Genomic DNA, 24,131 nt, shown 5'->3' with positions numbered 1-24,131 from the left:
GAGAGTCTGCTACTACTAAAGCTGAGGGCTTGACATATGTTACCTCCTTTCATTCCGACCACACCCATAATAACATAGCTTCTTAGTTCGTTATCGAAATGCTTATGGCCAGTGTGTTTTAGAATTCAGAACTGTTCAGATTTTAGAAAGATAATTCAGGGCACATTTTCCACATTAATGACATTCCTTTTATGGTACGAGACGGCATTCCATAATCAAACATTATTATTTCTGCAGTGAAATATGAATGTCCACATCATGTAAGATAAAAGAGACCTAAGTAGCCTCTGTCTGTTAAGGTCAGGTTGGCTGCCCAGTGAGTTTTGACACCAAACTAGAAAAAAAAATAAAGTAAAATAAAATAAAATAATGGGAAGGAAAGACAAAAACTTGGTTTTCAAAACTTTTGGTTTCAGAATTGCAGACCTACAATAGCTAAGGTTTATGGAATGCCCGTTCTGTGTCAGTCACTGTTCCTACCACTTCACACTGACTACCGTGTGAGATACATGCTAATATCCTCATTTTAGGGGTGAGAAAATGAAGGCCCAGAGAAGTGAGGTAACTTGCCCAATGCCACACAGCTAATATGTGAAGAGTTAGGATTCTAACCCAGGCAGTCATGGCTCTAAGGACCTGATGAAGTATATGTTACATGTGAGGACTCTGAGGCCCTAAGATGTTAAATGACTACTAAGTCCTAAAGTCATGGAAAAGCTGGGATTTGAAGGTGCTGCTGACTCCCAGGCCCCTAAAATACTCGGGACTTCTCTTCCAGCCTCTGTGATTTAAGAATCCAGAAGAGCTGCTCGGGCAACAGGTTCTAGTTGGCTGTAGGCCTGGGCTGCAGGCTTTCTGGCCTATGTGTTTTGGCAGCAGGAAAATTTTTTCTTCGAACTTATTGACAAGGGGCCAGTTACTGTTTACTATGAAGTTCCTACAAGTTTTTATCATGCTCTTATAATTTGACAGTTTCAGATGAAATAATCCAAATATTAGCCTGGGAGGCCTAGGCTGCCGACAAATGTCACGCTGACAAAAATCGTATTTGCTTGTGTTTATCAGTCATTAGGAATTGCATAGTATATGTGACGCCAGGAGAAACGTCAGTGTGTTCTCTGGATGGCTGTCTGCCTCACTCTTGTTTCAGGTTTGAGGTTTGAGGCAAAAGCTGTTAGGGCTTAGATGTTTAAGAAACTGTTAGGTTGTTATGCTAGGCAACTGAAAACCTAATTGGAGCCAGATAACAAATAAAACAAAACTATACAACCTTCCAACAAATATTTATTAAACATCTACTATATTGTAAAGCCCTGGGACAGATACAAAGGTATAAAAACCAGGTTGGGGGCCTCAAGGCTCTTACTGACAGGCTAGAACAGCTGTTTACAAACTTTTTTTTTTTTTTTTAAGTATAAGAATCCTTTGTGCAACATCAGTGTTAGATGGAGGCTAAGTCTGTCACACAGACAAAAACTGAGCTGTTCTGGTTGAAGCCTCAGAGGCATTGCTTTAAAAACCTGGAGTCTAGATCCAAAGGGAGTGGTGGTTTTTAACCTTAGATGACTGTTAGAATCCTCTTCCCATATTTTAGAAATCCTCACACCCTAGTCACATCCCAGACCAACATCTGAATCTCAGACAACGATATAATTGCAATCCAGCCAAGGTTGGGGACCATAGTTCTCTGGTTGTACCTCTTTGGAACCTCAAGGTCTCATGGGAAAGAAGTTGGGAATTGAATATTGTCTAACAGAATTTTCCGGGTTTGGTGAACACATCACTTGCAGTGGGGTAGGCAGTCTTGTTAACAAGTAGAGCAACCCAATCCCCACCATCTCCCCTGCCTAATATGGATTCTGTTTTGTAGGTCTGTGGTGTGACCTAGGTAAATTCATTTTAAATGATTCTGACATATTCCAGAGTTTGAGAACCAGTGCTCTAGACGGTGAGAAAAGGCATGGATGTCAGAATCCAGCACTAAAGTTCTTTTCACTGAAATGGGTATTTTTGAAATGGCTGTTTTGAAAGTAGGGCTGCTCACTTACAGTAGGTGTGATCAGAAAAGCTGCTTGGAGGTTGGACAATTTAAGCCACATCTTGAAAAGTAGATGGGATTAGGTAGTGAAGGCTTAGAATGAATGGCAGTTCTTCTCTGCAGGGTTCCGTTCTCTTAACCGGGGAAATCTTTGCATCTAGTCCTAGGCATCAAGGCAGTTCAAAAAAAAATTAGAAGCCACAGTCTCTGTTCTTGAGGGCCTGATCCCGTGGTGGTGGATCAGTGACAAATCCACGAAACACTGCATGCAGTAGAAAAGAGTAAAGGTGTGATCAGAGTTCAGGAAGATGAGAAATCAAAGCGGGATGGAGCAGTTAGAGACAACTTCACAGAGCCAGTAGGTTCTGAATCCAACCTTGATGAATGAATAAAATTTATTTAGCTAGAATATATTTTGGAAACTTCTTGAGTCCGCTTGCTTCCATATCAGGCCTTTGTTTTATTAAAACACACACATACACACTACAAATCACACTCTAAAAAGCCTTAGAAATTCTGCCAGTGTTTACTGGCTCTCACCAAGGATCCTGAGCTTAGCAAAGTTACTTAACTTCTCGGAGCTTCAGGAGCTTCATCTTTCAAATGAGAATAAGAATAATACCTATCACTTTGTTGCATAATTAAATGAAATAATGTATTTATATTGCCTGATTTATAGTAGGTGCTCAATAAATAATGTGTTGGAAAGTTCCAGTTAGGATCAGGAAGGACCAGGTGCAGAACTGGGGTCACACAGCAAGACAGGGAGCCAGGAACTGGGATCTAGTCCAGGAGGGCAGGCCTCTGGGCAGCACAGCCTGGATCCCAGGGCCCGGGCACTCTGCCTTCTGCCCTTTCTTGGTGTGGCCTGCTCAGAAAAGGCCTTCAGAAAGGGTGGCCTTCTCCTGGGATTTAGAGCAGTGGCAGCCTGGGGAGGCTCTGGACTAGAGGAGTTCAGCCTCCGGGTCTTGGCCAATAGATTCCATAAAAGCAAGTCCTCCCTCTCTCCATACCCGAGGCTGTGTCCCTGTGATGGCTGAAGGGGGAAGGGTAGGTAAAGATGGGAAGGGTTAGGTGAGTCCAGCGGCATGTGTAGCACTGCAGCGACTCATACATATGACACTGAAGACACTCGGAAGTAGGAGAGCCTTCCCCTCAGTTCCTGGAAAGGATACTTGCACACTGCAGGGAGCTGGACGGAGCCCCTGTTACTGGAGGACCTTCCCTTTTATAAAACCAAAATCAAATGGATTTCTTTCCATTCCTAAAATGTCCGGAAAAAAACAGCATCCAGAGAGAGTCCCTGCTTCCCGGAGCACAAGTACATAGCCTTACAGAAACCTGTTGTAAATGTTTACTGACCACTTTGATTCAGCTGCCACGAAGTCAGGAGATGAGGCAGTCCCCGCTCCTACTGAGGACGACCGCAGGTAACTTTTTCACCCTCTAGTCAGCAAAGAGCCCGCTCACTGGTAGGCATTCCTTCCTAGTGGGCTTCTTTACACGTGCCTGCAGTGGCCAGTTTTCCTGATCGTTACACATGTGAACTAGCTGGAATCTGGGGAATGAGAAGCTTGATGGCTTTAATTCAGAGATTTTCAAGGTAGGGAGCTCTCCTCCCCTCCCCCAGCGAGCATTGCCAAGTCTAGAACTTTCATCTATTGGAGACAGTTGTAGGAGGCTGGGAGATGAAAGTCACAACTGTGAAAATCCCAGCCACTGTTTCCATTGGGTGGAGTGTGTCATATCCCTCAGGTGTCAGAAAGAGGTTGTGGGGGTCAGCTTCCCAGAACCTCCTGGAAAAGAAGAGCTGGTTTCCAGTTGGGTGGGAGCCTGCCTGCATCAGGAATGTTCTTACAGAGTCTGTGCAGACCCACATCCCAGGAGCAGCTTGTGCTCAGTTCTCAATTACTGTTTTTCTTTGAAATATTGGTCTTTATTTATTTCCAGCCTATTAGCCAGACCTTCAGATGATGGGAGGGAACGGAAGCAAACACATCCTGAGAAGCTGTAAATTGCATGACAGTGAAAGGTTCAGCCCTGGAGTTGACAGGTCTGGGTTTTCTGCCCAGCTCTGTCACTTCCTAGTCATTTGTCCTACTGGCATTGCTCAGCTTTTCCCTATAGAGGTAATGATACATTGGGTTGCTATGAATTTGATAATTCCTACAAAGTGCTTTGTACAGTGTGGGACAACTCATGAACACTCAGTAAAGGCCGCAGTCTGCCTCCCATATGCCAGGCACACTGGCACGTGCTTCACATGCAGCGTTCTATCTCACCTTCATCACAACCTGTGTGGTAGACTCATGTTGTTACCATTTATGGCTGAGAAACTTGACAGTCAGAGAGAAAATGTCTAGTTCAAGGTCACTAAGACGGAAGGCATGAAAGTCAGGGATTAAACCCACCTGTGTTGTGTCATGCTCCTCTCAGGCTTGCGCTTCTAGAAAGCCTTTTTCAAAGTTACAGATAACACTCATTAACTAAGCTAAGTTTGGTAAACTAATACCTCTCTGTCTGAGATGAGAAGTGAGATCTTTCTCCATTGTTTACCCCGAAGATTTTAGTGTTACACTGGAACGGTCTCCACCATGATCTCCAGTCCGTGTGGGAGGCCCAGCACAGACAGCAGCTAGCCATAGTGGGCAGCTGGCCATGCAAAGCCTTCATGTAGAGATACCTGCTCTTAAGGGCTGCCTCTGGATTGCAGGGCTTAATTATTAGTGATGAACTGGGCATTACCTTTCTGTGTTTTCATTTTAATCAATCAGCATTCCTTGTGTATTTGCTATGAACCAGGCACTGTGCTAAACATAGAAGGGATAGGCGAGGGAAGGAAGTGTGTTTTGAGAACCTCCACGTCGAAGAAGTAGCCCAGGGAAACCACCACAATGGAGGATTCTCCTGGATGTGGGATGAGCAGAGGGCCGTGGGAGCACAGAGGTGGAGCAGATTCTTTGGGAAGTCAGGTAACTTTGTGGTGGAGGGCACTTCCTTAAAGGATGCATTTCTCAGATGGGAAAGAGCTGGATGGGGGATGGCAGTGGTTTGGTTACACAAGGGGAACAAGAAAGTCTCTTGTCCTCAAGGGGCTTATGCTGGTGGGATAGGGGAGGAAGACAAGCAGACATTTGTAAAACCAGATGCCCAGGGCTCTCTTAAGAGGGATGCTATGGGTGTTGGTAGTGGGGGAGGAGAAAGGACTGGGGATGCTAGGAAAGGCTTCTCAGAGGAAGAAAGGTTTTAGCAGAGCCTACGAATGAGGAGGACATGTCCCAAAAAGCAGACTGCAGGGGCTGAGTCTTGGAGGCGTGGGCAAGCCCATCCTGTTTTAGAGGTTGTAAATTGTCTGGAGCACAGGCCGTGTAAGAAGGAGTGTCCAGGCAAGACTGGGGCGGTCCACAGGCTTTTGTCCAGGGAAGCACTATCGAGCAGTCCTAAGGGTATTGAACTAGAAATTCTTTGAGAAAGAAATTCTCATAAATACGGGTGACCAACTCCTTTCCCATTTTAAAGCAGGATGATGTATCCAGTGCATGGCTGGTGTGAATCTCCCCTAATGCTCTTGTGATTTTCACAATGTTTGGCTGTGCCACCTCTCACGAAGCCACAGTTTACTGGCCGGGGAGCGAAGACTTGCTCCTCTGGTTGTGTAATAAGTGTATTAGTTTCCCATTAACGCTTTAACATTTACTGTAAACTTAGTGGCTTAAAACAGTACAAAGTTGTTCTCTTACAGTCTTAAGTCAGAGGTCTAAAATCAAGATGTCATCGGGACTACAGGGGAAATTCCTGGGGGCTTCAAGAGAAATTTTGTGGCCTTTTTCCAGCTTTTAGAGGCTCCCTGCATTCCTTGGCTCCTGGGACCCTCTTAATTCTGTCATTCTCCTTCGCTGCCATCTGCTGATCTTCTTCAAAGGACCCTTGTAATCACATCGTACCTACTCAGGTAATCCAGGTTACTCTCCCTTATCTCCAGATCCTTAACCTGATCATATCTGCAAAGTCCCTTCACCACATAAGGTAACATTCACATGTTCCAGAGATTAGAATGTGGATACTTTGGGGCTGGGGAGAACATTACCCAGCCTGCCATAATAGTGCTTGCATTTGGAGGTCTTAAGTATACGGAAGGAATAGGAGTTTCTGTGCCAGCAGGACCACTGGCCACTCCCCACATCATGTTTAGTTATCATCCACGGGAAGTTGAGCAGTACTGTCCCCATCGTCAAAAGAAAAGAAAACCATGCATCCCACCCTATGCTTCAGTGTTCTTTGGCTATGTGGCATTAGCCAAGGACAGTGATGATCATGAGGTTGAAGGTAACAGATGCCCGAGGCGGCTGGGTGGAATAAAGAGCACTGTATTCCGAGTCCAGAGTCCAGGGCCCAGTTTCCAGCTCTCACCAGTGCTTTTGTCCTTGGGCTGGTCACCTCACTTCTCTGGGCTTTAGTTTACACGTCTGTAAAATAAAGGGGTCCTAGTCCATCTGGTAAGGTCTCTTAACAGATAGTGATGTGTTTTTGAGTCGCCGTTGCTGTTTTAAATGTTCCCACCAGCATTTCACCATCCCGAGTACAGGAAAGGGAAGAAGGTGGCTGGGAGATGCAGTCCTCAGACACGCTTTCACACACGCCCCAGAATGTGCTGGTTTTCCTTCTCTCTGGATGCGTCTGCATCACTACCCTTCAAATCCCTCTGTTCAGACTTATGTCTCATAACGTGTTTTTCTTAAAAGTGTCGTCCACACGTCTGACCTTCTCTTGTTGGTCTCCCCTTGGGCCTTGGCCCTTTTCTATTGGAAGCATTCGTGTTTTTTACCTTGGAGGATGCCCTGGGCTTGGAGTCATTAGACCCTACCACCATCTCGGCACCATCATTTGCTAACTGGATGGCCTTTGGGAATCGCTTAATCTGATCTATAAAATATGCATAATTATATGTCCTTTATCTACCACACAGGCCCATCAAGAGGGTCGCATGAGCTAACAGCTATAAAATTACTTTGAAAAACATAAGACACTGTTCAAAAACAACATGGCTGATTATTTTATTATCATTGACCAGATTATCTTTGGGTTTTAGAGCTTCATATCTTTTTCTGTAACTTTCTGTATGAGTGTGCATGTGCATGCATATGTGTGTGTTTGCATGTGTGTAGTATGTATGTGCATGTATTTGCGAGTGTTTGTGTGTGTGTGTTTTACTTGAAAGGGCTGTTAGTTTTGAAATAGGACAGACAGGATCAGGCTTAGATCACAGGCTTTACTCACCCTTTCCTGTCTCCCTGGGGAACTGTCCCTGGCTGCAAGTAGGAATCATTTGTTTTTTTAGCTCCTCCTTTCCCACCCACTTTCTTGGAGGCTATTTGCATTTCATCATTAATAACTCAGGAGCAATGTGGTGTTTCTGTGCAGGGGGGCCCCTGGAGCCAAGTGGGCTCTCTGATGCGGGATAGGAAAACTTGCCGTTAATTAAACTTCACAAAGCCGCATGCCGGGTTCCTGACCCTCAGATACCTAGGGAGTCTTTTTATATACAGGGGGGCAGAATCCACATGGCGAGAAGGGAAATCTTTGGTCTTGTCTGTGTTTCTCCTTGGTTAACCGCCCTGGTGATCCTGAGCAATTAGCAGAGAAAGCAGGTACATCTGTTTGAAGTGATACGTCACGTTTTTGGTGTTTTTTGTTTTATTCCTACAAGGAAAGTTTCATTTCTTTACCTTCTGAGGCAAGATTTCCACTTAGTCCCTGAATTGTTTGACAAGAAGTTACCTGCTGATGCTATCCAGATAAACGGGGTTTTAATATGCTTTGGTTTCTAAATCGGAAACTCCAGCCCTGTTCAGTGGGAGAGTTTGTAGCAGAGCCGGGCCCGCTGGTATGTACATTTCTGCCTGTAGGTTAGAAAAGATTGGAGCCAGATTTTAGGCTTGAGTTACTCTGATCTCAGACAAGGCTCCAAAGAGCCCTTGTTCATTTCTTGTGGCATTTCATTAAGTGTCAGAAGTATTTCATTAGTTATCAGAACAAAGATCACATTCGCCATAAGAATGCGATGTTGAACTCTCTCCAAGTCATTCATAGCTCTGGGTTCCAGAAGAAAGATACGATGGGTTATGGAAAAAGCCTGACTACAACATGTGTGTCCTAGAAGGGGGATCTCAACTTTGCATCTGGGACCCCCAGGAATTCTCCTTGGATGCACGCCTGGTGGCAGCCTGAGATGCCTTCACGTAAGGATGGTTGGGGGTCGTTTCCTGTGTGTATAGGTTACTGTCATTTCCTTTACTTATCCTCCTTGCACATACTGTGGATTCATTTGTACAAATAACAATCATTCTTATAGCACCTACCACGTGCCACATCATTTACATGTGTATTTGAGCCACAGGCAGCCTCATTTTATAGCCGAAGACTCTGATTTGAAGTAGAGAATTTCCCAGCATCCTGCTCCTATAAGGAGCAAAGTGGAATCTGAATGCAAGCCTACTTGACCCCAGTGTCCCCACTCTTCCCACTGCTACCCTGAGCTTACAATGTAGATCCAGGTAATATACCTGTATGTGAGAGGGTTTGGGGAACAACCGCGGTGGCCTCCCTATCGGTTCTTATGGTAAAGTGCTAACAGCCTCACTTTCTCATCCATTCAGAGACCCTTTCCTGTACGTATAGATCTATTGACTCATCTCTGTCAACAGTAACAAAAGCAGTAACAACTGATGTTTACTGAGGGTTTACTGTGTAGAAAGTTGAATAATGTACTGCCCTTCCCCCAAAGATATCAGATCCTAACCCCCTGGAGCCTTAAAATGCTAACTTATTTGGAAAAAGGGACTTTGCAGATGTGATTGAAGATCTTAAGATGCAGAGATTATCCTGCATTACCCAGGTGGGCCCTAAGTACAATTGTGAGTATCCTTATAAGAGACAGGCAGAGGGAGATTTGGTATCTAGACACACAGAGGAGAAGGTAATGTGAGGACAGAATAGAGATTCGAAGACCCTGGCCTTGAAGATTGGAATGATGCAGCCACAAGTCAAGGAATGCCGGCACCCACCAGAAGCTGGAAGAGGCAAGGAAATAGATTCTTCCTTAGAGCCTCCTGAGAAAGCACAGCCCTGCCAACAACTTGACTTCAGTTCATTGAAACTGATTTTGAACTTCCGGTCTCCGGAACAGTGAGAGAATGAATTTCTGTTGTTTTAAGCCACCAAGGTTGTAGCAGTTTGTTACAGCAGCCCTAGGAAACTAACCCACTGTTAAGGGTCTGAGCTAAACCTCAAAGGACTCTTATGCATAAAGTATCCATTTTATCCCTTTTTTTATTTGAGAGGAACTCTGCACTTAGAAGAAATGACGAGCATCATGTCTCAGAGCTGGTAGGTTGTAGAATCTGAATCAGAGTCTGGCTCCAAGATTTTGCTCTTAACCATTTTGTTATTCTCCCTCTCTGCTCCTGACTCCATTCTCACCCTAATGCCTCACAGGTCAGGCCGAGATCAAGGTCAGGCCTTACCCCTAGAGCCTTCCTTTTCCTCTTTATGGTTTGACTTCTAGGCACACATTATTTTCTTTATTCTCTCGTGAATCTTTTCCATGTAGAAACATGTGGTCCTCTGTGGGCCATGTGGATCCAGCAGCAGTTAGCTAAGATTTCTGTTTTCCTCAGTGAAAGTGTTTCTTTCTGGATTTAGAGGGAAATAGTTGGGGTTTTTTTTCCTGTTTTCCAGTAAATTCTCATTCCAAACAGTCTGTCCCTGTAATGCTTTGTGAATGACATTCGGTATTTATAAGCTGTACTGTATCACAGCTGTTTAAGCTCTTTAAGAGCTTACTATTCATTCATTCAGCAACATTTGTTGGTATTACAATAATATTTGTTCACACAGACTTACTAGCTCAGACAGGCTATTTAATGTCTTTTAGACTCAGTTTCCTTATGCATCAAATAGGAATAATGACTTCCTTTGCTTTTTGCAATGATGGTTAAATGGGATAACATGCATAAAACATTCAGCAGTTATTCAATAAATCATCGCTATCTGAATATTGAATTTATTTAAGTACAGGATGCTAAATATTTTGGAGGATGGGGTAATACTCTGGAACAAATCCCTCTTTCACCTTCAGTTGACTAAGAGAGACGGACTCACACCCAAATACTTTCCTCTAATGCAAGGAAGAAAGTTATGCCTCATTTTTCACACGTGATTATTATACTTAAAATATTTTATATTTATGACAAAGAAATAAATGAAGTGATATATGATAAGTGGGTACATAGAAAGAAAGTAGTATAGAAATTCAGAGTTGAGAGACGTCCAGAATACGAGAAAAATATCATTACTTCCTCATGGGCCTTTCACATAAAAGATGCTTAAGAAATGTAAGTCGCATTTTATTTGTTATTACTGTTGCATTAATGAACTCAGCAGAAATTATGGAAAATAGTTCTTCAGCTTGCTTCAGCCTGTTGGGGGTCAGCCTCTGGGGTAGGGGCACCGTTGGAAAGTCCCAGGGGAAAGGGGTTAGGAGCTCGCATTTGCTTAGCACCTGCCCTGATCGGGCACTGTGCTCCACAGGTAATTGTGTTTGGTTTCCCTAAAGCCCTGTGGTGTCCTGGAGGGCCGCTCAGGTTCAGATTACAACCTGTACCAACAACAGGTTTGACTCCCACGAGGGCTGCTCTCAGTTTCGCTGGAGAAATGAAAGCATTTACTGTTCTTTCACGCAAAGTCGGCTCTGTACCGCTCAGCCAATGTTTGGCTGGCTGCCTCTGCAGTGACCCTCACGTGTCAAGGTTGGAGGCTTCATGTCTGTCACCTTCGAGGCAGGGCCATTATCATAGTAACCACCACTTATGGAGTATCCACTAAGGGCCAAGCCCTGTGCTAGGTGTTTTACCTTCATCATTGCATTTAATCCATGTGACAGCCAGATGAGGTGGACGTTGTTATCCCCATCTTACTGCGGGAGATGAGTGATGTGGAGTGACTTATCCATGATTACACAGAGCTAATCCAGACTATTTGAAGGAATACCTAGACTCTTTCTGCCGTCCCGTCACTGTCTCTGTCCTGATTGATCTTGTGTCCTCCTCACCTTAAAGGATGCCCTGCTCTGCACAAAATAGAAGCCATCACTTTTGTTCTGAGTTCTCTCTTATTAACGCAACCTTAACTAGGAATGTCTCTCTGTTGTACTTCCACTAACTCATTTTTCACTTTTGTGTGAATCCAAACAAGAAGCCTCTTCTTCTGGCCAGATTCATGTCCCCGCTGGAAGGACACTGGATTTCAGCACCTAGATGTCCTTGTGCAGTGGATAACCTCTCAAATATAAGTGGCACCCCTGCAGCTACTGAACATCGTTGCTTTCTGTGGATCTGAAATTGGTTTCCTTGAATGCCCACTCACTTGTCCTTATTCCACCCCTCAGGGCCCACACTGAGTAAGGCACCTGAAGATCAGTCCTGCAAACCCAGGAACACTCAGATGCACAGTGGCACCAGCGAGCGCTCTGATGACTTGTTCTTGGATACTTGGCTGATTTTCAGAGACCATCCTTTAGACAAAGAGGAGCAGCCTGATGGCCGTCTCTAGAGTTGGAGTCTGCCATCTCTCAGATCATTGCCCCAGATGGAGTGGTCTGTTCTGAAGGCTGTACTTCGGTTTTATTTTAGGGGTATGTGGAGGGCAGCCCTGTGGACCTCACCTCCTGGGACGCCAGCGGGTAGGTCACTGAGGATGGAGTCTTCTTGAGGCTTGGCTTCCTGGTGCAAAAGGGCCTTTCAAACCCAGAGTTGCTCCAAAACCACCTCTCTGCTTCCTTTGCTATGTCACGTGCCTCTTGGCTTCTGGTGGTGCTTCTGAATCCATTTGTGAAAAGACCTCTCTCCTTTGTCTTATTAGTACAAACTCATCACTTCCCGCTGTGTCCCCCTCTCCCTTCTCATCCCCCTCCCCAACTTGTAAGTCTTTGGGATCCTTCGTCCTTGAAGACTCAGGGTAAACCTGTCAGCTGATTCTCACACTGGTCTTTAGATGCAGACCTTAAATACTTTATGGGGATCAGCAGCAGATCTGTGCAAACCGGCTAACGTATGTAATAGCGTGTGCCACACAGTAGGCAACCAGGAAAGCTTTTGTTTTAATCATCTTAATTTTTGTTTCCCTAAGTGGTCAGAGTTTTCCTCTTATCTTCTGTAGACACCAGATAATTTATTGCCTGGAACATCCCTGGCAGCAGTTTCAGTTCTTTTGAACTTCTGAGAAGACAGATGCACTCAACCTAAACCATTTGCTCACAGCCTCTTTGAACTTAGCACATGCTATCCTTTCTCCCCTTGGCAGGTGATCATAATGGAACGGGGAGGGTTTTAGGAACACGGGGCTGTCTTTCCAGTTTCAGGCCACAGACTCCTTTCGGAATCTGGAATTATGTGACTCCTTGGTGAACGCAGGTTTCTGCTCTTCAGCTGCTATTCCCTTTCATTCTTCCACCCCTGGAATTCGGGCTCTTAGGTCTCTCTAGGTGGCCGAGGGCTACTGACTTTTAATTTCACCCATTCCCTTTGCTTCCCACCCAGATGTATGGGGCCGCCTTGACTTCTTGCTTCCTGGAACTCAAAGCCTTCTGCCTCTACTAATTGATCCAGAGAGAGAGACCTTCATTGACCCATTTCTAGTTAGAAATGCTGAGCAATTAAGCTGTGGTCTCATATGTGTTTTTTCAACAAACGTGCTCAGAGTGCCTCTGGGTTGACCCGCTGCTAGTCTCAGGGATTATGCACATAGGAATAAGAAACTGACAAGCCTTGCCCCGAAGGACTGGAAGACTTGTAAGGAAGCCAGGCCTTTTACTCCACAACGTTACCAAGATCCAGTGGAATGCTACAGCAGAGCATTCAGTGTATCGGGGCTGCCTGGGGGAAGCACACGGGGTGCTAGGGGCGCTGATAGTTACGTTGGGCCTGAAAGGCTGAACCAGTTCAGAAGTAGGTAGGGTAGAATTCCAGGCTGGGCCTTGGAGGCACAAGTGCTCAGTGTCTTTGGGAAATGGTGAATGGTCCTGGAAAAGTATAGGGTTGTGAGCAGGAGATAAAAACCAGAGTTGAATCTAGGAAGATAGACTGAGACCAGATAATGGAGGATGTAACATGGTATCAAACCAAATGTTCTTTAAAACTGTCTAGGTTTGAACTTTATTTTCTGGGCAGGGATGAACCACAAGGGTTTTATTGTTGTTGTTGTTGTTTGTTGTTGTTGTTGTTGTTGTTGTTGTTTTAAATAGAGGGTAATGACCAGGGCTATTTTAGAAGGACAAGACCAGAGGAGAGAGAAGTCAAAAGTGCAGGAGGTTCCTGGCTTGGGTACCTAGAGAGTGGGGATGCTGTTAGGCAACCTGGGAATATGCACTGGGGCGTTCATCATTGCTAAAAATACTGGATTAGTGTCACAGAGTCATTGCTGTTCCTTACATAGGCTCTGCTCAGATTCTAAAGAAGCTTCCGTCTGGATTTGAGCCTGGCAATGGCCTTTGCTGATCTAACATCTTTCCGGGAGTATATGACTTTTCGATTGTTGACGGTGACATTTCAGAGGAATATTTATGCCCAGACTATTTCTGTCCCCTCAGTCTTTGAGGCTTCTAGCCTATTTATAAGTGAGTATTTTATGTATAATCAAAATGTTTGCCTGTTTCCGTATTAAGTTTACTGACTTGGTTTCTCTGTGATGTTGCTTACACAGCAGATGCAGCTTCAGGGAGAGTTCTGGTAGCAGATACCTGCATTTGCTTCTTGTGATCCTCCCCACATCCACAAACAGTTACATTTTTAAAAAATTCAGTGGAAAACAGTTTAGTGTTTTTCTTTTTCATATCATTTTCATGTATTGAAAACCCAGGCAGAAGGACAAAAATATATATATTTTTTTATGGTGGCACAGAAGGATAAGAAATGACGAATCCACCTGAACTGCACTCCTGTAAGTCTGCTTCCGAGGGGAAATCATTGCCCAATATTTCATTTGTATCAGTGCAGATATGTATCCTGCATTTTCATATAGTGTATACTTTTTTTTCTCTTTGTCTTTTTTGTTTTAAAATGTAAATAGGAGTGTGGATATCCTATATGTAGTGTTCAGTGTCTTATTCTTTTTCACTTAGCTGTATTTTGGAAGCCACTCTATATCAATATATACACATCTGCCTCATTCTTTTGAACAGATTCATAGTACTTTAATGTGTACTCTGATATTTACCATAATTTAACTGACTCATTTTTCTCTTATTTAATGATGCTTAGGTTGTGTTTCAGATTTATAATTTACTATCACAATTCAAATGTGAAAAATGCAATTGCTTTTTCTACAACTAGGTGTGGTTCTTGAGCCTCTATTTCTGCTGCTGCGGGAAAACTTCCAATTCCAGGAAACTGAGATGCTCAGACATGATCAATACAGCGTTTATACCCAGTTCAGTCAGGATTCTCCCTCCTCCTCTTCTTGGGGGTGACCTGGCTCCCCAGACGAGGGCCTTCTGTGCAGTCGTGGTGAAGGGAGAAGGGTGTCTGCTCTGCTTCACTGGCTGCCTTCCTCTCCCTGTGGTAACTGCTGCCAAAATCTCTACAAAAACTCCTTTGGGATTGCCTGCTGGCACTCAAGGGGGCTCCTCTACCTTGAAACCTGCCTCCTATTCCCTGGTCAGGTGCCAAGTAGGACAAGGGCTTTCCCACAAAGCTTGCAGGTCCCTTTCATCTCGGGCTTCTGAACAGATCTGGAGTTTCCATTGCTTCCTACTCTAGAGCATCCTGGCTTGATCCCTGGTTACTGCCTCTCAGTGCCTCCCTCATTTGTCTGCTACGCAAACTCTTAATTTCCTTTGGTTGGAGACGATACTTCCCAGGATGTAGCACCCTCTTCAAAATCTGTAGTATGAACTATACCTCTGCTCTCTATGCCCCAGACTTTGGCTCTTGAGACAAAACCCAGTTTTTCAAATTCTAAAGAAACCTTTTGCTTCTTTGTGCTGATCTTTGGGTCTTGTCTGCCTGTAATCATCAGGGTCATTCTAGAAGCACTGTGGAGGCAGGTTGGGGGAGAAGGGAGAAATGCACTGGCTAGTTTCTTAAAACCTTGTCCTGCTAGGGTTGTATCAGGTGTCCTGCCAGTTAAACAGTGAGCCCACATCTCTGTGTACATCTTTTAGCACTTGAAAAGTTAATTCCTACTTATAATTCCTACTGCTCAGTATCTTTTAACACGTCTATGAACACCTCTTTAAAAGCATTTTATCACAAATGATAATGGATTTTGGAATAAGCATTTCACTTGATAGTAATTGCAAGTCACATCTTTCCCTCTCTCTGAGCTTAAAGAGCCACATGGAAATGCTTTGTTCCCTCAGTGTGTGGGGAGAGGGAGGAAGAATGTGGCATTTTGGAGGCTGATGTAGAGGCGACCCTCACATGCAGTATCCTGTGTTTGTGACTAGGAGTCTGTGGCATTTACCTTCTTATTTCCTCAGGCCTATCTTTCGTGCTAAGACTGGCCAGGTAAATTTGCCTCAAAACATTGGCTGCATAAGAGTTAAGTTTTCATATATAATGTCAGTGCAAAGTGCAAATGTGGCATAAAGGATCCCTTCAAATCTACTGGAGACTTTTTAGATAAGCAATAAGGTCTTAGATTTTCTCAACAGCATCTAATATAGGGATTTGTTCACCCCTGATTCTATCAGCTATATCCAGTAATAAATAATCTTCCATCCCACAAGCCTCCTTCCCATATTCTCTATGGAAGAACTGATTTCTGTTTATCTAACAACTCAGCTCGGGTACCTAGCTATAAAGAATGCCACCTTTCTAAATGCTGTAAAACCTAGAACCTCCCCGATGAATCAGTGTACTGGACAGATGACCTCCTGCCCTGCCCCCGGGGCTGTCAGGCTCAGACTCTCGAGGTTCTTTGCAGGCTGGTTCCAGGGGCTGCTGCTCTGTGGGATGCTGTGGCCCATGTGTGGTTCATGTTAGCACAGCTGAGAGAGGCTGGACCTCTCGCAGAGACTTAACTGATCTCTAAGGGAAAACAAAGCGGAATAAACATGGAGACTATAAGAACTACAAACAGCCTGGCTTCCAGAGGGCAGGGTTCTCACTCTGCCCGTTCCGCTCCGTACTGGAAACTAAGAAAAGAGGTGGGGCACCATCCTTGAGCCGCAAGCAGCTGACAGACAGCCTCACCTGGGTGGCTTTCCAGCTCTGACAGGCATGCATGGAGTGCCACTGTCCTCTTAATTCTTCGCCTTAATTCTTCCCTGGGAACTTGTCGAAATGCAGATTTTCAAACCCTACCCCAGACCTCATGGGTCAGACTATTTGCAGGTCGAGTTTCAACAGTCTTGTAAAACAAGATTTCCAGGTGATTCTTCTGATGCTTGCTTAAGTTTGAGAACTACTGAGATGGAGAATAGAGGAAGAACTAGGAGAACAGTTTCGTGGGAGAAAGATGATGAACTGGAGCTCGAATGTGTTGAGTTTGAGATGTCTGTAGGAACCTCTAGGTGGAGCTATCAAAGTGTGGGACCCAGGACCCACGGCATCAGAGTCACCTGAGAGCTTATTACAAATGCAGAATCAGAGGCCCACCAGACATTCTGAATCGGAAGCTATAGTTTGACAAGATCCCCAGGCGATTTGATTCACATCACAGGTGAGAAGCAGGCTGTAGTCTAGAGGTTAATTGGGCATATGCTGTTGACTTTCAAGAGAGAGGTCTGGGCAGGAAATAGAAATATGGGTGCTGTCAGTTACAGATGATGGCTATAGATGACACATCTCCAAGGTTCCTGTGTAGAGTTAGGAGACTAGATGTCTTAGCTTGAATCATCACGCTGACTGATTAGGATTAATGTCACAAAGCTGTACAACATCACACATAATGAGCCCCTGGATTGCAGCCAGCCTGTTGAGAAGAAAATATTTTATGTGTTTATTACCCTTTCCAGAATGCTATTTGCAGCCATTATCTCAAGAAACAGCAATTTTTCCAGACACTCAGGTCATTGGAAGAACTGGGACCGGAACCTAGTGTCAGAACCCTTACTGTTGTGTTCTTGTCATTGAGCCACGCTGGAGGGGAGAGGACTCTGCATTTACTTACATTGTCAGGGCTGGAAATGTGAATAGGCAGAAAAAAACATCACACGTGATGATCAATAGATGTTCGTTGAAGTTGTTCGGTAAAGGTTTATTAACGGTCATAGAAACGAATCATGGGAAACATGATAAAAATCACTTTCAGATTAAAAAATATTTCATTCCTGTCAGTAACCTCAGTTTGATCTTTACAACATCGTTGTAAGTAGATAAGATGGAAACTATTCGTGGTCTCATTAAAAAAATAACAGCTTTATTGAGATGTAATGAAGACACCATAAAATTCACCATTAAAGTGTATAATTCAATGGTTTTTAGTATATTCACAAGGCTGTGTAACCATCATCACTGTCTAATTACAGAACATTCCCATCACCCCAAAAAGAAATCCCATACCCTTTAGCGGTGACTCCTTATTCTCCCCTCCCCCAGCCCCTGGCAGCCACTAATCTACTTTCTATTTCTGGATTTGCCTGTTCTGGACATTTCATACAGATAGCCTTCTGTATCTGGTTTGTTTCACTTAGAATATATTAAAGGTTCATCTACATTATAGTATATATCAATACTTCATCCCTTTTATGGCTGAATAATAATCCATTCTATGGAAATACTATATTTGGTTTATTCTCAGTTAATAGTCATTTGGGTTAAGTTTTTGTGTGGATACACGTTTTCATTTTTAGGATTGGAATTTCTGGCTCGTATGGTAACACTACATTTCATTTTTTGAGGAACTTCCATGCAGTTTTCCAAAGTAATTTTACATTTCTACTAGGAAAGTACGAGGGTGTAGTTTCTCTATATCCCCTCCAACACTTGTTATTACCTGTCCTTTTTATTATCACCATCCTAGTGGATGTACTCTCATTTTTTTAGGTAAGAAAATTGAGGGTGCACTATTTGCCAAAGTTTGTAGAGCTAGTAAATGGCATGCCAGAATTTTTTCTTTTAAGCAAATACTTGTATGATGCATGTTCTGCGCTAGGCATTATTTAAGTCTATTTGCTCTTATTAAGTTGTTTACTCTTTACAACAACCTGTAAGGAAGATACTGTTATCATTTTTATTTATACATGCATACAGGGCCAGGAATGGGCCTAGGGTGAGGCCCTTAGGTGCAGAATTTAAGAAGACATCACTCTCAGGTTCTTCACTGGCCTCATCCTAGTCTTGGCCCTGTGTGAAGAGACTGAGGCATCAGAAGACTGAGTAACTTTCCCCAGGTTCAGTAATTAGTAAATGGCAGAGGTGGGATATAAACCCAGGAACTCTGGCTTTAGAGTCCAAGTCATTAACCACTTTGCTATGTATGCTAGCATGCATGTCTTTGATCTCCAAACCGGGCTTTTTCTGTTTCTTTCTTAAGGCTTCGCTTTCTGAAATTAGCCAGAGCTTTGATAAGTGGGGAAGACAAAGTAAAATTCCAGGAGATAAGAGGCCAAGCAGAACTAATCAATCTAACAGCCCCCTGGGCACCTACCGCAGGGACCCCTGGAACGGTTAACAGTTACTCTCAGCCACATCTGTGCTTATTATCCCAACTGTGCATAAATCTGCCCCGTTCATGTAGGCTGCTCTGCAAGTGGCCAGATGGACTCTGTCCTGGTGGGGAAGAGGCCATTCTGAACTGTCAGGATAATTAGTTCTGACTGGCTGTGAGGAAACACGTTCTCCTGGCCAAGTGGGGATGAATCTGCTGCTTGTCTGAGTGTTCCGAGTCAAGTATTCAGAAGTCACATCTCTCATAATCATACTCTAATTTGCTGTTCATTCTCTTTACTCTGGTTCTCAGAATAAGCTGGCCATTTATTTTTGAATCTTCATCTTTCCAATGGTGTTGCTATTTGTGTGGGTTTTGAATGGTTCTCTGGCTTAGGCAGAGCCTCCCACAAGGCAGTGTGAATACAAAAATATACATTTGCACATGTGTGTGTTACCCCCCTCGGGAGGGATGGGCAGCCCTTGGAAAGATGCTTACACAGGTCCTCAGCCAACAGCAGGTTCTCTGCCTCCTCCGCTCCCCAGGAGTGAGATGCAGTCAGTCTTGGTTCAGCAGCTCTCACTGGGTGAGCCGCCAGCAGTACAGCCCGATCTAGGCCAGCAGATTTTGTATGTATGTCACAAAGGCGGGTTTTTGTTTTTGTTTTTTACATTTATGCCTGTCTTTCTCCATTAAACATGAAAAATTTTGCTGTTGAATTTTCACCTTTTTATTTGGAATTTCAATTCTATCCTACGACTTTGTTTCTCAAAGTAGTGGGTTTATGGGCCAGCAGCACCAGCATCACCCGGGAGCCTGTGGGAAATGCAGAATCTCAGGTCCCACCCCAGATGTCCTGAATCAAAATCTGCCTTTTAACAAGATCCTAGGTGATTCCTGTGCACATTCAAGTTTGAGAAGCCGTGCTCCACATGTCTACATTTCTCTGTTGCTTTCAGCGAGGGGTTCTTCACCCAGTACTTACTTCGAGGCTAGAATTTTTGGTAGACTTTCAGGTATCTAACAAAGAAAAAGAAAAGAAAAAAAGACCATGAAACACACAGAGAGAAATTCTTTCCTTTGCATTTTCATGATGTCATTCATTTTACCTGGCCTGCCACAAGAAAGAAAAAGGCAAATTACATTCAAGTTATACACATTTTTAAGACTAATGTCTTAATTGCATCACTTAAAGCAGTACGCTGGATCCACCATCATTAACAGAGTCCCAAGTGTTGCCAAGATTAATTGAGAAATGCCTAAAGGCAAAATAAGCACTGTAGCATAGTTTAATTCAAAACCATATCAGCTAAGAATGAAGGTGCAATTAGTGATAAAGATGTTAATAATTAGTTGTGGTCTATTAGATTTTATATTCAGTGGTTATGAATAGCGAAGAAAGAATTTCCTCATGAGGGCAGAAATTAATGTTTCACCTTGATTGCTATTTTAATGTACTTATTTTAATGGGGCCATCTTGTAGAAACCCTTGGGCACATTTCCAATTTTATATAAAAGTAGAATTAATTATCATGGAAGCATATAATTTTAGAGCTGGAGCGACCTTCGCAGTCGTTTAATCCAGTTCAGTCATTTTGCAAATAAGTAAGTTATGTGACTGACTTACGTCCTTCCACAGAACATTGGAACCTGTGCTTCACAAGTCTCAGACCAGTGACCTTCCCAAATCGCTGCAGGCAAAAGTACTTTCTCTTGCCTCAGAATTCCCAAGGCACCAATTTTGTAATGTCTCCAAAGCCTTTACCACACCCTTCGTTATGATCTTGTTGCCTTCAGCTTTCAGTTGTAAGGTTAAGATCTCGAGGACCACGTCTGATTCATTTTTGTATTTCTTTACCGTTCCTATATTTTGCAAACAGTGGCTGAGTTTTCCCTCCTCACTAGAGCTGATTGTGTCTCCACAAGGGCAGCTAGAAATTGGCCATGGCGGGGGTATTTACTCTGGGAATGAGAAAACGCTGCGAGCCAGAGCTTTCACCTCACTAGAGAGCCGGTTGTTACACTCTTCCCAACACGCCACTGTTTACGTGCTTTGCACGAGGTCTCACAATGTCACAGGCTGCCACAAGATCTAAAGATCTGTACCAATGTAAAGATGAGCATTTACCCGTTGTTCCGCATGAGTCTCCTCAAGAGTGATGGAGCAGCCAGTTGCTCACCCCACTTTCATTCCTTCAGGGATTAGGTTTGACCCAGTGCAAGTCAGGCCTAGGACTGCCTTAGAATTTGGTTCCTTAGCTAATAAGTTCTCTTTACCTAGAAAAGCTATTTGGGCATGAATGGTAATGGAAACAAGAGTCTGAAATGTCAGGCACAGTCAAGTGAGGAAAAAACCCACAAACTATGATGAGAAAAAAAATGGACAGGAAGTTACTATGGCTGAAATTACAATGATATCTTTATACTTCTCAAGAAACCTTCGGTGGCTCCCTACAACCTACATAACTACCCAAGCTCCCTGACATAAGTCAATACTGACCACGGCTCACCATCCTAATCTCATTTTCAGCCATTCACATTACCCACAGTTGATTCTCACTTTCATTCTACTTTCCAGACTGTAGAGTCTTGTTCCAGCCTCCATGATGTTCGCTTTTCCTGGAATGCCCTCCCTCTCCCTCCCTGTTCCACCGCAGGCTCTCTCCCAAGCTTTTGTTTCTACGAAGTCCTCTCTACCATGGACCAGAGTTTCTGGGTGAACATGAAAATTCCATGACTGTTCATCTCCTTTCTTGTATATCTCTCTGCAGGAGCAGGACCCGAGGTCCCATCGGCCCTGGCAAGTATGGCTATGGGAAGGCCCCGTACATCTTACCACTGCAGACGGACTCTGCACACTCACCGCAGAGGCTTCGGAGGCAGAGGCCCTCATCCCGGCATTCCAGGTCCCAGGGGGCATCAGGTCCTAGCCATGGCTATAGCACGCCAGCCCGCCGGGCCTCCCAACATGGACCTCTGTACCAGAGTGACAGCGGCCCTCGTTCTGGACTGCAGGCCTCAGAGGCCTCTATCTACCAGCTGCCTCTGACCCACACCCAAGGCTTCCCTGCAGCTTCAAGTCTCTTCCACAGCCCAGAAACAAGCAGCAACCATGGCATGGGGGCCCACAGGGTGGCTCCGAGCTTCTCCCAGCCTGCCCGGTCTGCAGCCATCTCCTGCACTGGGGCCTATCGCCAATACAAGATGTGCAACACCAACGTGAGTACGCTCCTCTTCAACTGGACCTGGAACTGCTGCCACTCTTCTCTTTCTGTCAGTTGGCAGTAAACGTGTGGAAGACAACGAGAGTGTGGTTTTTTAAGCCGTGTTAATGACCTTTTTTTAAATCTTCCTTCCCTCTCGTTTCTCTCCATTTATTCCTCCATATGCTTTTTTAAAATAGGGTTATTACTTTAGTAACTTATGAATAACCTATTGAATCACTTATTGATTATCTATTGCTTATATCAAACAACAATATAACAATTGCTGCGTATCAAACAACTTCCAAATTCTCAGTGGCTTTACATCAACAATATTCTTTGCTCTTGGGTCTGTAGGTCAAGTGCAGTTTGGGTAATTTAGGTCATCCAGTTATGGCCAGATAAGTAGGAGTTTTGGGTGGTTTGACTAGCATAGATATCATCCACTAAGTTTCCTAGAGGGTCCCTGCCCTTCCAGAAATAAACACTTTAGATACTGATCATCATGAAAAGTCTAGTAGTAAGTCACTTGCTGAAGAGTCCACAGCTAATGAGTAGCAAAGGAAATTGTAAATGGAAACTATATAAGATGACCAAATATGTTTTTTTAAAATATCGGCTTAAAGACTCTATATAAAAGAGAAAAGACTAGAGAATGTTTAAAGGTTAAATTTCCAAGTTGCTATATTTTTCATTAATAATTTAATATGCCTTAATTCTCTGTTACTGGGTACCAGGACAGCTGTTATATATTAGCTTCAATTTTCTCATTAAAATTATATTTCCTGCCATAGAGTCCATAGAAATGACTTAATTTGTGATTTTAATAATTTCTCTGAATGCCTGGATTGCTGTTTAGCTTGTTCTTCCGCTGACAGACTTCAGGAATTATTAATTTTTGTATAGCACTAATATTTCTACAGCCATTACTAATCAGTCAACAAGTAAGTCTTAATTGAGCATCATCGCTTATCTTCTAATAGGCCAGGCACCATGGAAGATTAAAGAAAAGTCATATTATCTACCTCACTGAGTTGTCATGAGGATCATAAATCAAAAAGAAATACTTGTGTAGAGATCAGTCTTGGTCTCTGTTCTTGAATATCCATTGCAGTCCTTTGAAAATGAAAGGAATTAATTTCTAATGGAGAACACATTCTCCCAATGACGAGTATATTTCTTAATTTTGAAGACCAAGGCAATCATAAAGAGAAGGAAAAGCGAGAGGACATTTGGCATATATGTGGACTTGATACCTATTAAGCATTTCTTTCATTTAACTTACACTTTTTTAAGCCGTGCACTTTTTGTCAGACCTGCGCTGCCAATAGCAGGGCTAACTGAGCTGCAATACCGTGGAGCTAAGTTTCGTGACTTCCTAGGCCATCTGTGAAGTGAGGACAGTATTACCTACTCCGTACGGTCGATGCAAGGTTCAGATAGGCCATGTATCTATGGAGCTTGGTATGGCGTGGACACATTGTTAGTAGATATACCGTTTGGAGCTGGATAAGTGAACGTAGCTTACATGCCTCTCTAGATAGCAGTGGAGGAAGCTTTCCCCATATCTGAACAGCTTTCAGTTTCTAAATACTAAATCACAAAATTGTGCATGAAATGCTCAGACTTGCTCAGAGTCTCCTTTGTCCTCTGGGTTAGCTGTAATCTAGTGTCGCTTTGCCCAACAGAAAACAAACGAACAAGATTGCTGAGAGACCCAACGTTTCACCTGTGATGTAGTTTCAATATAATCATCCTTGGGTCATGATTAAAGTGAGAAAAGTGAAACTATAGATGACTTCATGGCAGTGAATTCTGTATACCCTCAAACGTGCATATTTAACATTATGCCCTGCCTTATGATGTCATGTGGGAATTTTAAACATTCTGGGGTGTCTTTAGGATTGTTTGATTCACATAAGATGTCCTTTATGAAATTCTGCAAAATCGATGATAAATGCAGCACTGATGGTATCTGAATGTAGTCTTTAAAGATAAGAAAGGTTTTTATTTTCTTGCCTACAATGCTTATGAGGAAGTAAAGGTGACACACTCCAGCAGAAATAGAGAATCTGTGGTCTTTCAGCACAAGTATCAGTCTCGGACGTCTGCTAGTGCAGCACTTGCTCCAAGTCACTCACTGTTGCAGGTACCTGCTTGCAGTCCATAAGCACAGCATTGACATTGACTGAGTGGGATCAGGCGTTAGGCTCTGGGTCAGGCACACTGAGATTTTTGAGTAC

General features: G+C 43.6%; 1 protein-coding gene across 1 annotated transcript in view; it reads left to right on the top strand.

Moving 5' to 3' along the window:
- Positions 1-24,131, top strand: part of THSD4 (thrombospondin type 1 domain containing 4) — a 488,201-nt gene that overhangs the window by 4,862 nt on the left and 459,208 nt on the right. The window contains exon 2 of the mRNA XM_023521905.1: positions 21,457-21,904. Within this exon, the coding sequence (XP_023377673.1) occupies positions 21,803-21,904 (102 nt within the window). The 5' untranslated portion in view covers positions 21,457-21,802. The remainder of the gene's footprint in view (positions 1-21,456; positions 21,905-24,131) is intronic.

This window comes from Pteropus vampyrus, unplaced genomic scaffold, assembly GCF_000151845.1.
Source record: "Pteropus vampyrus isolate Shadow unplaced genomic scaffold, Pvam_2.0 Scaffold10, whole genome shotgun sequence".
NCBI classification, from domain to species: Eukaryota; Metazoa; Chordata; class Mammalia; order Chiroptera; family Pteropodidae; genus Pteropus; species Pteropus vampyrus.
Note: the sequence above shows the minus strand (reverse complement) of the source record. Positions and strands in the feature narration are given on the sequence as shown.